This window comes from Haliotis rufescens, unplaced genomic scaffold, assembly GCF_023055435.1.
Source record: "Haliotis rufescens isolate VD_foot unplaced genomic scaffold, xgHalRufe1.0.p SCAF_3, whole genome shotgun sequence".
Taxonomy (NCBI): Eukaryota; Metazoa; Mollusca; class Gastropoda; order Lepetellida; family Haliotidae; genus Haliotis; species Haliotis rufescens.
Window position 1 is genome coordinate 16497090 of NW_025964001.1, and position 16571 is coordinate 16513660.

Sequence of the window (16571 nt, forward strand, 5' to 3'; positions counted from 1 at the left end):
TGTTGGGTGGATCAGTGCTTAGCACTCCCTACCAATGGTGTCCTGTTGGGTGGATCAGTGCTTAGCACCCTCAACCAATGGTGTCCTGTTGGGTGGATCAGTGCTTAGCACTCCCTACCAATGGTGTCCTGTTGGGTGGATCAGTGCTTAGCACCCTCAACCAATGGTGTTCTGATGGGTGGATCAGTGCTTACAGACCTAATAAATAATCGCATGATTTGTAATACTATGATTTTCCCTCATCTTGTTCAACGTAATTGCTTCACTTGCAAAAATGTGACTCCCAATATTTCTACAGACCCTGTACCATGCACTGTCTATGCTGTTGTGTATGATTTCTGTCTTTTGTCTGCAGCTGAGCTCCCCGGGGATCTGGTACTGTACGCAGCTTGAGGGAGCACCATGTAAGTCTAGCATAAATAAACTGTAGTAGTGCTGACTAGGCCTAAAACATCATGCACTTACTCAAGTTTGGACGTAGCTCTAATGAATAACTAAAGTTGGATAAGGTTAATTTCCAATTTTTTTCACCACCTTTCTCTTACTTATATCTCTGTCAGGTCCGTTGGTGAACATGCTGCCTATCGACACAGTGTTTGTGGATGAGGGTGCAGAGATAGTCCCCGCCATGGGGCTTGGGGCGTTTGTCCTGGACAGGGTGGACGTCCTACAGTACAGGTTAGTGACTTGTGACACAGTGTTTGTGGATGAGGGGGCAGAGATGGTCCCCGCCATGGGGCTCGGGGCGTTTGTCCTGGACAGGGTGGACGTCCTATAGTACAGGTTAGTGACTTGTGACACAGTGTTTGTGGATGAGGGGGCAGAGATAGTCCCCGCCATGGGGTTCGGGGCGTTTGTCCTGGACAGGGTGGATGTCCTACAGTACAGGTTAGTGGCTTGTGACACAGTGTTTGTGGATGAGGGTGCAGAGATAGTCCCCGTCATGGGGCTCAGGGCGTTTGTCCTGGACAGGGTGGACGTCCTACAGTACAGGTTAGTGACTTGTGACACAGTGTTTGTGGATGAGGGTCCGACATTGTCCCCGCCATGGGGCTCAGGGCGTTTGTCCTGGACAGGGTGGACGTCCTACAGTACAGGTTAGTGACTTGTGACACAGTGTTTGTGGATGAGGGGCCAGACATTGTCCCCGTCATGGGGCTCGGGGCGTTTGTCCTGGACAGGGTGGATGTCCTACAGTACAGGTTAGTGACTTGTGACACAGTGTTTGTGGATGAGGGGCCAGAGATAGTCCCCGCCATGGGGCTCAGGGCGTTTGTCCTGGACAGGGTGGATGTCCTACAGTACAGGTTAGTGACTTGTGACACAGTGTTTGTGGATGAGGGGCCAGACATTGTCCCCGTCACGGGGCTCGGGGCGTTTGTCCTGGACAGGGTGGATGTCCTACAGTACAGGTTAGTGACTTGTGACACAGTGTTTGTGGATGAGGGTGCAGAGATAGTCCCCGTCATGGGGCTCAGGGCGTTTGTCCTGGACAGGGTGGACGTCCTACAGTACAGGTTAGTGACTTGTGACACAGTGTTTGTGGATGAGGGTCCGACATTGTCCCCGCCATGGGGCTCAGGGCGTTTGTCCTGGACAGGGTGGACGTCCTACAGTACAGGTTAGTGACTTGTGACACAGTGTTTGTGGATGAGGGGCCAGACATTGTCCCCGCCATGGGGCTCGGGGCGTTTGTCCTGGACAGGGTGGATGTCCTACAGTACAGGTTAGTGACTTGTGACACAGTGTTTGTGGATGAGGGGGCAGAGATAGTCCCCGCCATGGGGCTCGGGGCATTTGTCCTGGACAGGTTGGACGTCCTACAGTACAAGTTATTGGCTTGTGACACAGTGTTTGTGGATGAGGGGGCAGACATTGTCCCCGTCATGGGGCTCGGGGCGTTTGTCCTTGACAGGGTGGACGTCCTACAGTACAGGTTATTGGCTTGTGACACAGTGTTTGTGGATGAGGGGGCAGACATTGTCCCCGCCATGGGGCTTTGGGCGTTTGTCCTGGACAGGGTGGACGTCCTACAGTACAGGTTAGTGACTTGTGACACAGTGTTTGTGGATGAGGGGCCAGAGATAGTCCCCGTCATGGGGCTCGGGGCGTTTGTCCTGGACAGGGTGGATGTCCTACAGTACAGGTTAGTGACTTGTGACACAGTGTTTGTGGATGAAGGGGCAGAGATAGTCCCGGCCATGGGGCTCAAGGCGTTTGTCCTGGACAGGGTGGATGTCCTACAGTACAGGTTAGTGACTTGTGACACAGTGTTTGTGGATGAGGGGGCAGAGATAGTCCCCGCCATGGGGCTCGGGGCGTTTGTCCTGGACAGGGTGGACGTTCTACAGTACAGGTTAGTGACTTGTGACACAGTGTTTGTGGATGAGGGGCCAGAGATAGTCCCCGCCATGGGACTCGGGGCGTTTGTCCTGGACAGGGTGGACGTCCTACAGTACAGGTTAGTGACTTGTGACACAGTGTTTGTGGATGAGGGGGCAGAGATAGTCCCCGCCATGGGACTCGGGGCGTTTGTCCTGGACAGGGTGGACGTCCTACAGTACAGGTTAGTGACTTGTGACACAGTGTTTGTGGATGAGGGGCCAGACATTGTCCCCGTCACGGGGCTCGGGGCGTTTGTCCTGGACAGGGTGGATGTCCTACAGTACAAGTTATTGGCTTGTGACACAGTGTTTGTGGATGAGGGTGCAGAGATAGTCCCCGTCATGGGGCTCAGGGCGTTTGTCCTTGACAGGGTGGACGTCCTACAGTACAGGTTATTGGCTTGTGACACAGTGTTTGTGGATGAGGGGGCAGACATTGTCCCCGCCATGGGGCTTTGGGCGTTTGTCCTGGACAGGGTGGACGTCCTACAGTACAGGTTAGTGACTTGTGACACAGTGGTTGTGGATGAGGGGCCAGAGATAGTCCCCGTCATGGGGCTCGGGGCGTTTGTCCTGGACAGGGTGGATGTCCTACAGTACAGGTTAGTGACTTGTGACACAGTGTTTGTGGATGAGGGGCCAGACATTGTCCCCGTCACGGGGCTGGGGGCGTTTGTTCTGGACAGGGTGGACGTCCTACAGTACAGGTTAGTGACTTGTGACACAGTGTTTGTGGATGAGGGGCCAGAGATAGTCCCAGCCATGGGGCTCGGGGCGTTTGTCCTGGACAGGGTGGATGTCCTACAGTACAGGTTAGTGACTTGTGACACAGTGTTTGTGGATGAAGGGGGGAAGATAGTCCCCGCCATGGGACTCGGGGCGTTTGTCCTGGACAGGGTGGATGTCCTACAGTACAGGTTAGTGACTTGTGACACAGTGTTTGTGGATGAAGGGGGAAAGATAGTCCCCGCCATGGGGCTCGGGACATTTGTCTGGGTTGATGTTTTTTAGTGCAAGTTTGTGACTGATGACACAGTGTTTGTACATAAATATTATATAATAATAATAATAACTACAATCAGTAGATTAGTGTGCAATATACAAGTATACAAACTGGATGAGGGTTAATTCTACCCTCCATGGATAACAGGGCTTTTGTACTGGACAGGTTGAATGCCTTGCAGTACATGCTGAAAGAGTCCTGCAGAAAAAATCACCATGCATAACAGTGGCAGTACTTTTCCTTTGCTTGATAGTCTCAAACGAATATTGAATATGAAACGAGACCACAGGTTAGACCAAAAGCTGGACAATTTATTGAAGCGACATGTCTGTTAGGTGACAAAAGCAGTAATGTGAAGTTTATGTGACGTCATTGCTACCTTGATCACGTGGCTTAGGTCGTGCTTCACACTTGTTTGGAACAACTTTTTTGTTTAGCTGGATCCCACACAGCTTCGTATCTGTCAAAAGTAAGCAGTAAATGCATTAAGGAGTAATGAAGGATAAGTATACAAATGGAAAAAATGTTTAGATTTTACTAATATGCAACAAGTGGGTAAATGTCACTGAATCAAGGCACTGTACTGGAAATGTGGATCCCTTCGTGTGTTAGCTGGTGCCCTCATGTCGACAATACCATACCCAGGGTACTTCCCTGTGGTACAATGCTATGTCCCTTTCCACGTCAGTGACCCACTGGTAATTGATGTGTGTTGTGTTAAGGTCTCCCTGTTAATCACACTGCTTGTCTGTCTGTAGTATCCTGGTGGAGAACATCCCCAGGAAAGCTGAGGGTTCGGTGACTGCGAACCTCACCATCCTGACAACGAACATTTCCATCACCTTGGAGCTGCATCCTTCATTAGACAGGGACAAGGCATACAAGGCTCATGTGAGTTACTCTCAGTATCGGGAATAGTACTACTGCATGTGAGGATAACTGCTTAGTTACTAGGTTTATTTATCAAATGCACATATTATTTAAGAATTGACTTTCACTTTGTGTGAGTTCATTTGAGGTGTGAACCTTCATAGAGTGAGGGCCAAACTGTATGAACGGGGGAGCTTTCAACCAGGGGTTCCCCCAGGAATGTGGAAGTAGTCCATCAGTGTTTACATCGTTTCAAGAATACGGTCGCATGAAAAACGTATGAACGTCAAATTGTGTCGTTCATAAACTTATAAACGTCGGTTTCGCAGTCCTGTGACGACCTCTCATCGAATGTAAAAGCTGTATATTATGTAAACTTAAATTGAAATTTGTGTTATGCCCCTATTAAGAATCTTGCAATTCCATTGGTTAATCCGTACCATGTTACGAAACGATACATTTCAATGTAGACCCCCAAATCATGTGACTGACATTGTTCTTGAATATTGACTCATCACATGATCAGTATTGACCTGTCATGTGGTTGATATTGACACGTCTGCTAGAAAACAAGATGACGTCTGGTACTAACATTTTACAGTTCGCAGCTAGGTTATTGTGATGAAACAGAGGACGGTAGAAAGGCTTCCTAAACTTTAAAGTCTGACTTGACCACCTCAGGGGTCGGGTCTTCAGGTCCTTGTTTTGACATATTGACCTTGTCAAGAGTAATTATTTGTATAGTATTGATCTTTTTAAATTTTGTGGTGCCAGGGTAAGGTTCCGGAGTCCACCCAGGCCATGATCCAGGCCCTGGCATCAGGTCTCCTCAAGCTTGTCATTCACAGCCCTGTCATCGGGAAGAAGCCCTTCAATGTTAGTCTGCCCACCATCACAAGGGATCTGTGCACAAGCCCCAAGGTAGGAGTCAAGGACAAGGTTAATGTCCAGAAACCTCTTCCACAAACTGTCTAATCACTACAGCTACAACTATGTATGAAGGAGGGACTGCAAGGGACTGAGTGATGGTAGATGTAACGAGTAGTGAAGATGGCAGAACAACACACCGCCCCTTTCCCTGAATCCTGAATATCAACAAATGTTTAACTCCAAGTCTTGTTGCTAACCCCTGAACCCCGAATACTACATAACACAAATCTCACACGCACTTAGAAAAGGGTGCGAATCAAAGTTATAGAACTGAAAAACTATTGAAAAGATAAAATATATAAAGGAAATCTGTATGTCACCATTACTATTTTTTTAAGTGTTGAATCTGCATACAAAATATAATTTTATTTGAGTCCCACTTACCAAACTGTGGTGTCCCGAATACATTCTAAATTGACCCCCAGTTCCTGCAAATCAAAAGGGGGCTGAAAGTCACAGTATTGCAATCTGTTGTCAGAAATTGTTGCCCATAATTAAGGGTGCATATAACACACGAGTGCATATTATACGCGAATAAATAAGTCTTGTGTACATTGATCAATCGGAAGGGGTTTTAATTGGGATTGTTCACTAGCCTGTATATTAGCAAATATCGCCGTTGGCGCTTATTAGAGCCGGGCGCTTATTATGTCAAATACGGTAGGTTAACATCATATTCCTATGTTTGCTTTGTGTTCTCTTCCTACCCATGGGTCTTAGTGCAAGGTACTCAACTCATAATATCATTGAATTCTCAACAAAACCTGATACCATGACAAATTACTTGCTATTTGTTGACACTGCAGTCAAGCCCTTGAGTCAATCTGGTGGGGTTTGAGTAATCAAGGTTCAGGATACTTCAATGTTTATTCCAATAAATGAAATGTTTTGAGAGATAGAGTTGCTCAACATATACCTTTAGTTACTAGACTGGTGATATGCAGAATTCCATTGTGTTGTATGCAGAATTCCATTGTGTTGTATGCAGAATTCCATTGTGATGTATGCAGAATTCCATTGTGTTGTATGCAGAATTCCATTGTGATGTATGCAGAATTTCATTGTGTTGTATGCAGAATTCCATTGTGATGTATGCAGAATTCCATTGTGATGTTTTCAGGTACCCTGGTACTTTTCATCTTCCAGCCATTGTGTGTGACTCAGATATGGTCTTTCAACTTAGAAAACACTTCTTTCAGGACTTCTTCATTGGTGAAAGTGACCACTTCTGGTCTGTCGGGGACAAAGATTTGCCCAGCGTGTATGCTCTTGTCGGAGACAGACTCATCTTCAAATACGCCTCCAACCACTCCGTCTACCTCATGGCATCCAAAGTAGGTTGGTGTGCTGACAATGCTCCACACAGAATGTGCCATTCTATTTGTAACTAACAATGTTTGCAAGTCATGTAACATCTAGGCCATGTGGAACTCATGCTTATAGTATGGAAATTGAAATCAATTTGATGCCAATCTTAATATGCCACCAGGTTGAAATAAGGTTGAGTATTTACTTTGTTTCAGAATCATTTATTTCCATTGCTGTCTCTTTATTTCACACATTTCTTAAATTTACTATATAACACATGTTTTCAAGTAAGTAATCACACTTTTCAAATGCTGAAATATATAAAGTGTTTCACAAAGTATCTGCATGTTTGATCCCAGAATATGTAACACGGATAGCTTGTAACTTCACTCTGGGCTGTAAGCTTGCAATCTACTCCAAAAAATGCCTCAGTTGTAAAAAGAAGATATTTAGAACTTGTCCTGGTTCATCACACCAACTTCTAAATGCCACTCGATCTCAGAAACTAGCAGTGTGTTATTCAGTGCTCATAGTTGGTACAGGTGGGGTGAAATTGGGTTTAATGACGCATCCAAGATTATTGCACTTATAAAGCAACGTGCATGCACATGTGTGTGTGTGGCTGCTTGAACTAGTCCGGACTGATGCCGATTTATAGTGCTAGCCCACTGAGAAACCATGCCACGGTTCAAAATGAATACCCGTCAGACACAGTATACTGACTCCGAGCCAACCAGTCCTTGTTTTAACCCCTTAATGCTGAACGTCAGACAGGGTAACAACAAGTACCACCTTTTAGTTTGTGCAGGATGAATGATACATGTACACATCATGTATAGAGGTGAAGTTAACAGGGGTCATGGGTTCTCAAGATCTTTTCCTCTTACTTTTGATCAAGAAACACCCTAGATCTTTCCATGCTAACATTATGGTTATGACAAGGACACATTGTCCATCATGCTTGAGGCAATCATTGAAGACCAGAGATCAGTTACAAGCCAAAACATACTAGAGACACTGACACTTTGAACTCTGCAATTTCAAAACCAGTAGCTGAGTATTGTTTGGTGTTCCAGGCCGCCTACAGCAGCTGCAACTTCAGCGATGCCACGATGCTGGAGGGGCCGGCTGAGAACACAACGCATCACCTGCACCCGCTCAGGAAGGCTGGCCGATTGTACTTTGCATCTCAGCTGGACTGTAATGCCACGCCCCCAGTGAAGGTCATGGTCACTGTGGTACAAGGAGGTAGGTGTTGAAAAAATTATTAATGGGCCTGAGCTTTCCAAATTTTATGATCTAGAAAATAGGTCATAATTTTAGGCTAAAGATACCAAGGTTACAATGATTGTATGCTTGAACCAAAAGCATGAAGTGTTGCAAATAAACTTGTACTCGATTGATCCTATACACTTGACCCTGAGGGGTGCAGGCCTAGTGTCCAGTAGCCATGCTTGTCATAAGAAGAGACTATAGATGTTAAAATCTTCCTGTTTCAGTGGCCCCACAAACGGCAGATCTGGATGACTGTGGAGTTTCACTGTACGACATTTGGAGGAAACAAAAGCTGTCAAAGTTCGTACCACCCAACCCCATTGGCTCAGCCTTCGGGGGCATCATTGTAGGGTTGATTCTGCTGGGACTGTTCGTGATGTGGGATCGGAGAGTCAACCAGAAGAAGAGTGGGAACTTAGCACTGTTTGAACGATTCTAGCGCAGAACAGTACTGTACTGCAGCGTAGTGCATCTCAACATCGGGTTAGGAATAACAGCATTACTCTTGTACTCAGATAAATTTGGTTCAGCTCAGTAACCTAGTCAACTATTGGTATTTCTCACCACTGGAATTGTCAAATAGAGCCTAAAGATGCTGTGGTTCAAATGAATTGACATACCAAATATTTTGGTTTGTACAGTTTAATTTTATGAAATGATTTGAAAATGTTCACCTCACCCTATCAATCAACTTTATGTTACAAACAAGAGTATTAATGGAATGTATTTAGCAAGTATATTTTAATCACTCAACTATGTAAGACATCTGCATGAGACCAAGTCAACTGACAGTCAACTGGGTTGATCTGGGATACAGACGGAATCATCCACAGTGTTATATGCTTAGCAAATTTGACTCCAGAAAGGTACATTACACATTTCCTGACACCAAGATAGCTCCAAATTCTTCCCATCCACCAAAAACAGTGAGTCTGAACATATTTATTTTCAATTTATTCACCACCACATATTTTCTGAGCTTCCAACTTTTTTATTGAGACATGAGAACCACATCAGAAGTAAACAGTTGGATCTCGCCACCGATTTAAAGAGACCAGCACGTGTACTTAGGATCTCATCCCAGGCGGAAGCAGCCATCTGCTTCAGTAGTGTTCAATTCATACAAACATTCAACTTAAGCAAATCTGAATTTGCTAGCAGAACCATTGTTACCCTATCACAAAAACAGTTTAAGAAACTCACCTAGAAAACACATCTAGAACCCGTCCAATCCGAACCTGATCTAGTTTCCATGGTGACACGACTCTATTGCTAAGCTGTGGGATTATGTAAGACTGTCTCTTAGGGCTGTTATGATTCACTGATGTATTGATGAATCGCAAATGTTAATGACAATGTGATACACATATTGATTCATATTTTGATCCTGTATCAATTTTGAAAATTAAGTTTCAGATGGATAACTCCTCCTCCTCCTTATTTGCTAAATCTGATTGGATGATACAAATAATATTCGCCTAAATTAACTAGTCATGCGAGTTAAATATGCACTCTTTGATTGGAACAAATTCTTATTAGGCATAGCCACATGAACATAAAATCAAATGTGAAATTTATGTATCATGATACATACTTTTGTGGCTCATGTATCACAATAAGTATTGATACAAATAGGTAGAAGTATCATGACAGCCCTACTGTATCAAGTCAGACTGGTCTTCAAATACTTTATTTATTATTCACATCACGCTGTATTTGAGCGGAAGTCAACAGGAAACTCTTGAACAGTTTACAAGAGAAACGTAAGGCTAAACAGCCTGTGTGACCAATGAAGCTTTAATGTCAAGCTCGATTGATCCACTAAACCAACTTGTTCTTGCACCAAGGATGTCCTGCTAAGGGTGTTGTTGACATAGACACATACCAAGTGCTTCTTTGGGTCACAGCACTGTTGTCAACCATTAGAGATACTGTGAACCCAGTGGTTAACCCTATAACCCTCTACAGCCATAGTACTATGTCAGAAGTTGACCAGGTGTTCATCTTGTAATATGAGTCCTGTGAACAAGTACAGTGTTTTCCTTATCAAGCACTTGTTGATGTTGCCTTCAATTGCATTTATATATTTGTTTCATTCCACTGATTTTAGAGAGTATTTTTACAATTGGGACCAGACTTTTAGATATTTTACATTTGCAGAATTTTTTGTTTTCTTTATGATAAAACCACAGTGATTTGCTTCCATCTTTTGATTTCTTGTCTTCGCATATCACAACTAGTACTTAATGCCATTGTATACCTATGGCAGAATACAATATGGTGAAGTCAACCCATCTTTTTTGTCAACTGCCAAATATGTGAAAAATGTCACTTTTTCTGCTCTGAAAATGTGTTTTTCAAATACCATAAAAATTACCTGTTGAGAACAGGTTCAGCTCAAATGGTCATTTACCCGTGGTGTTCATTTGAACATGTAATGTAATGCCTGTGGTCTATTATGTTTGAACATCGTTCAAAATCAAACATTTTGTATGTTGTTATTAATTGGTACTTTGGGATTAAGTTTGGTTGTTTGAGATTTGGGGGGTAAAACAAGGGCTCACTTAAGGTGTTGACACCCCTGCAAGGTCCCTGTATGTACTGTGAAACCAGTGATAATCAAATCCCTATAACCCTCAACAACCATAGTGCTGTGTGAGCAGTAAGAATACAGTGTATAGTTTCCAGGTGTTTGTCTGGTAATACGAGTCCACTGGTGCATATTACTGGGCCCGGTTCCATAGTGCGATCTTAGTGCTACGACTATCATAAGCATATGTTAAAGTATGGGAGTTCTGATCATCTTTACTTTGAGGAAGGGGCCCAGTGATACGACAGAAAAAGATGGTGAGGGATAAAAAGTTTACTATTTTATGTTTTTGCCTCACAGTTTAGTATTGTACACACCACAGTCATGTACAGATTCTGTTGATAATGTTGTAGTTACCATGGCTACCACAAGTATGAAGCTGACATCACCACATTTCATGGTTGAAGACCATGGTGATCATTGTTGTTCATCAGTTTAATGTGTGTAAACTATTCTGTTATTTGGCCTAAAATTCATTGGAGGTGGTCGGAATGACAATTTAACATTTTATCATCTTCTACTGCTGCTGTTAAACGTATGAAAAACAAATACCGGTAAGTTTTACCATGGTTAAATACCGATAGATATTATATGGCTTTTAACCCGACTCAACTCCTACAGATATTCTTCAAGAAGCTCCAATAAGCAGAACACAGCATTCCTTCCAAGTATTATTTCCTTGTTTATTTTATCAAGCTGTAAAGTGTGGATAAGCGTTTAATATAGACTGGACCATGATCCTGTAGACTTCCTATTTACCTTGAATCAAAGCACCTTCAAAGTGTTCGTGTTAAAACGGGACATTTATGTCTAGTCATGTGGTAGATAAATCTAAGCACTTCTGTCCCATGATTTGCCCATGAGTGTCTGAATGTTAGATTATAGGTTGACGTTATGAATCATATCTTCCTTGTTTCAGAACTTAGCCAATGAAGTTGACGTTGAGATATTCCTCATATTTGATATAGTTATCAGGCTTTACTGCTGCAGTGTAGTTACTATGCAAATAGTATTTACAGGTGAATGTAAAAGACTGGATGCATGATGAATATATAACCGAAGTGAATCTCTTACAATAGCTGTCTGTTTATTTTCGATAAATCCGTCCAATAAATTTCCATCATTATATAAAGTCATTGCTCAAATGCTCAACTGCTAATGAACAAAAACAGAGCAACTCAAAACTTGTCATATGACTAGAAAGAGATTCCATGAGTGTATATAGTCAGCCTAAGACAAAGTCGGGAGGTTCATAAACATGATGTTTTGTTTATATGTATTGCAATACGCTAATTCAGAATAAAATTGCGTGAATATATTATGATTTTGATAAACTGGATAACAGGATGATTTTTCTACCTAAAACATTTTTATTGGCATTTTATTTGTGTTAATTCAGAACAAAACCAATACATCAGTATATCATGTATGATATTGTTGAGTTTAATATTACTATGTGCAGGTGTGTAGAGCCCAAGTGTATAGAGAGGCGGATCCAGGATTTTTCAGAGGTGGGACATTATCAGAGGGGTGGGTCAAAGCCCATGAAACCCACTCTTGATCTGCCATAGATCACAAGTTACAAGGAGATATCCAGACAACTGAGTTGTGGAAATTATCTCATGAGATTGATAGGGATACTTTGATGAGATATATATACACTTTGGAAATGTTGAAACAATGTGGAAGACGTGAAAGAAAGGTTTAGTTGGGGAAAAGTGAGAGGTCTGTGGATATCAAAGACAGGTATCAGATTTATATCTTGGTTTCCAGATAAGAACAATATTTACTAATGTTCCCAACTTTGAGTTTTTAAATATAAAAATAACTTGAAATAATTGTTCATTTTTAAACCTTTCAGGTCTCAAATAAGAATTCATTTTTCCCCCATAATTATATTCCTGATCTATTTCGGGGGAAATATTTGTAAATAAAAAATAAATAAATATGAGTCTCATTGTAAACAGCTCATGTTTATCCTGATCTTTGTGTTATTAACATACATGCACAGTAAAGGCTGGCCATGTTGATTGAATGTCATGTTAGTTGGTGTCTGTAATCTCTTGTAGTGTGCCATTTGTGCCTAGATCTGTCTGTGATACTTTGGTAAGTTGTGTACATTGTTGTCACAGAGATGATGTGTTATAATGGTGATATATACACATGTATATTATATAACCTACATTAGATCTGTATCACATAGCTGTATCATACTCATGCACTCCTTTACTCTATTATGAACATCATCTCTGAAGACTGTTTATCTAGGTTTCGGAAAGTAGGTTTTGCTGTTTTGAACATTAAAGATTGTCTGACCCAGTTTATCTAAGAAATTCAAAGGTTATTACTGAACATCAACTTTTCTTTGTGGTTGATCTCAAATCAACCCTGACAATATTCTTTATGAAGTTTGTTCCTATTTCTTATCATAATGACCTAGAAAATTTAGGAAAAGAAATTCTAGAAAGATTTGGCCTTTTTCAGACTAGTAAGATAAGACTTATAGTTGGTGTTGAAATTACCTTCAGTGCTTCTTTTGGACTTGTTGGCACTGTCACTGTGTTGATGTACCAGTAATATACTTATAGTTGGTGTTGAAATTACCTTCAGTGCTTCTTTTGGACTTGTTGGCACTGTCACTGTGTTGATGTACCAGTAATATACTTTAAAGTTGAGACACATAGGCCCCCTGCGCTATTGCTTGTCCTAAGATGGGGCATGTGGGAGGATGGTAGTACACGGGTTATCATGTTCCTGGCGAAATGGGATGTTGTTTATAATATCAACTACTGGTTTGTCTGGTCCAGACATGATTATTTGCAGGTCATTGTAAAAACACGGGAATAGGAGTGCAGAGTGAGAAAACATTCACTCACTCACTCACACAGACACTCTTTGTTCAGTCAAAATCGTGTTGTTTGCCCACATACTGTCGGAAAAAAACGTAAGAGGCAACTAATGGGATTGGGTGGTCAGGCTCGCTTACTTGGTTGATGCATGTCATCGATCCCAATTGCGCGGTTCGATGCTCATCGCTGGATTGTCCTGTCCAGACCTGATTATTTACAGACTGTCGTCATATAGCTGGAATATTGCTGAGTGCGGCTTTTAACAACAAACAGAAACATATTCAAAATATTTCATGAATATCTTTGTTCAGAAAAATCACACATCAGTACTGAATAACATTTAACACAAGGTTTAATGTGTCCTAGGTCACATGATGATTCAAGGGGATTTAGTATTGAGATAGCTTTCAGTGTAGAATTACTGGCATTATTCAGCATGATGACAGGCCTATATGTTCTTGAAGTCTAAGATTCTGCAGTTTGGGAGGATGCTAAGCAAGTGAGGTGTGTGATATAATTACGAACTTGACGTTTTCTGCATGAATACCCACGTCTCTTCAAGAAAGGTGGGGGTTTTTCAATTAAAATGAACGGAAAGGTAAATGATAAGCAGTACCATATTTGCCATTGAAAGCACCCTGGGCATTATTAAAATGATACACAAGTTAAGTTCTTTTCAGAGATCGAGCAGTAGTGAACAAACTTCCTTCAAACGTCTATAAAACTAAAACGTCACTTGGTTATTATACCCCTTCTACTCTGCAATTTTCTTTCAACAATGTGTAATAAACTAAAGTTAATATGGATTGTTGTGTAAATTTTCAGAAACAGAACAAAGATTAATCAGAGATTTATGTAGAAGTTAGTCGGGGGAGCTTATAGGAGCAGGGCTTAAAACAGCAAATACAGATTTATGTTTAAGTTAGTTAGGGGAGCTTATAGGAGCAGGGCTTCAAACAGCAAAAATGATTTATATAGAAGTTAGTCGGGGGAGCTTATAGGAGCAGGGCTTAAAACAGCAAATACAGATTTATGTTGAAGTTAGTTAGGGGAGCTTATAGGAGCAGGGCGTAAAACAGCAAATACAGATTTATGTTGAAGTTAGTCGGGGGAGCTTATAGGAGCAGGGCGTAAAACAGCGAATACAGATTTATGTTGAAGTTAGTAAGGGGAGCTTATAGGAGCAGGGCTTAAAACAGCAAATACAGATTTATGTAGAAGTTAGTTGTAGAAGTTAGTTAGGGGAGCTTATAAGAGCAGGGCTTAAAACAGCGAATACAGATTTATGTTGAAGTTAGTTAGGGGAGCTTATAGGAGCAGGGCGTAAAACAGCGAATACAGATTTATGTAGAAGTTAGTTAGGGGAGCTTATAAGAGCAGGGCTTAAAACAGCGAATACAGATTTATGTTGAAGTTAGTTAGGGGAGCTTATAGGAGCAGGGCTTAAAACAGCGAATACAGATTTATGTTGAAGTTAGTTAGGGGAGCTTATAGGAGCAGGGCGTAAAACAGCGAATACAGATTTATGTAGAAGTTAGTTGTAGAAGTTAGTTAGGGGAGCTTATAAGAGCAGGGCTTATAACAGCGAATACAGATTTATGTTGAAGTTAGTTAGGGGAGCTTATAGGAGCAGGGCTTAAAACAGCGAATACAGATTTATGTAGAAGTTAGTTGTAGAAGTTAGTTAGGGGAGCTTATAAGAGCAGGGCTTAAAACAGCGAATACAGATTTATGTAGAAGTTAGTAAGGGGAGCTTATAAGAGCAGGGCGTAAAACAGCGAATACAGATTTATGTAGAAGTTAGTTGTAGAAGTTAGTTAGGGGAGCTTATAAGAGCAGGGCTTAAAACAGCGAATACAGATTTATGTTGAAGTTAGTTAGGGGAGCTTATAAGAGCAGGGCTTAAAACAGCGAATACAGATTTATGTTGAAGTTAGTAAGGGGAGCTTATAGGAGTAGCGCTTAAAACAGTGACACAGATTGATGTAGAAGTTAGTCAGGGGAGCTTATAGGAGTAGCGCTTAAAACAGCAAATACAGTATTTTTATGGAATTATGGATGTTTTTGATACTTGTCATCAGTGTGCGGCCATCTGGGCCCACTTGCACAAAGCGACCTTAGCGCTAAGATGATCGTAACTCCCATACTTTAACATAGGCTTACAATAGTCTTAGCGCTAAGATCGCTTTGTGCAAGTGGGCCCTGGTCATAGACAATTGACAGTTGGATCAATCTACACACGTCTAGTCCCAGTCTTCTCAGGATAAACCACAGCTTTGAGTGGTTTGCCTGGCCATGGATGCCATGATATTTATACATGTACATGTAATTGAAATATTGCAGACTTGCATTTGATTCCTATTCTCTTACAGACTTCTCATCAAGACCACATGTACATATTAATGTGTGTGTAGATCTCTGTTGGGTAATCTAGTCATGACTCAACATGACATCTGCATTTGAACGTGTGTGCATCTGGTGATAAACAGTGTGATTTACATCTGCATCATTGTTTTACAACCATGATTGTGTTCTCTTTATCTTCCTCAACGATCAGCTTTGTCAATGTTTTGTTTAAATGGGTATGTTGTACATTCCATTGTCATATATAATGTCATGTTTGTGTTACATTGGTTTTGTTTGAATGTTTTCTGTATGTTTGTTTTGCCTGAATAAATTCCCATGGAAAGTTGTTTTTTCTGGCAAGAAGCAGTTATAACATGAATATTTCTCTTTTTATTGTGATGTACTTTTTTTATAGGTATGAACAATACCTACAAGAGCTTTTCTTCCCCTGTATTGTTGTACTTGGATGTGATATGTATGGTGATTTAATTGGTAAAATAAAACATGAAAAGGATAATACTCTTTATTTGTTTCACTTATGTCATAGGGAGGTGCAAGTCCTCTGAACTAGGTTGTCTTTCTCCTACTCGGAAAGTTGTTAATGGTGCGATCATTTTCCATGAAGGCCCTGGTTGGGGCTGTAAAGGTTTCCTCTCGTATCACAGATCTACAGATACACAGCGTATTTGAGTAAAATACCCCCCAAAATTGTCAAAACACAATTACTTTCAATTAACTTGCGTACAGAAACACATGCATTAAATGAAAAACTCAAATGTATGAAAACAGCACTCGTAAATACCCAATGAACGGAGCTAATTTCCGTAACACAATTACCAGCTAATTTACTTTCCGAGTCAAGCCTATATATTTCGAACAGTTATAAACATCTAAAACATTATTTTCATTTTTTTTAAATCTTAAAATGTTCACTAATCTGGGGGGAAAACCCAATAGAATGTTGAATAGGTGAGTGAAAAAATATTGGTTACCCAATGAAAAATGAAATAACCCAA

At 41.5% G+C, this 16571-nt stretch overlaps 1 protein-coding gene across 2 annotated transcripts in view; it reads left to right on the forward strand.

The window, feature by feature from the left end:
* The window catches only part of LOC124111931, a 113774-nt gene extending 99559 nt beyond the window's left edge, over positions 1–14215 (forward strand). The window contains exons 17-23 of one of the 2 annotated variants that reach the window (XM_048403827.1): positions 356–404; positions 561–678; positions 4146–4278; positions 5032–5178; positions 6387–6521; positions 7572–7743; positions 7995–14215. In XM_048403827.1, the coding sequence (XP_048259784.1) occupies positions 356–404; positions 561–678; positions 4146–4278; positions 5032–5178; positions 6387–6521; positions 7572–7743; positions 7995–8209 (969 nt within the window). In that variant the 3' untranslated portion in view covers positions 8210–14215. Of the gene's footprint in view, positions 1–355; positions 405–560; positions 679–4145; positions 4279–5031; positions 5179–6307; positions 6522–7571; positions 7744–7994 lie in introns of those variants that run through there. The other variant, XM_048403828.1, reaches the window with a different exon arrangement.
* The last annotated feature ends 2356 nt before the right edge of the window (positions 14216–16571 follow it).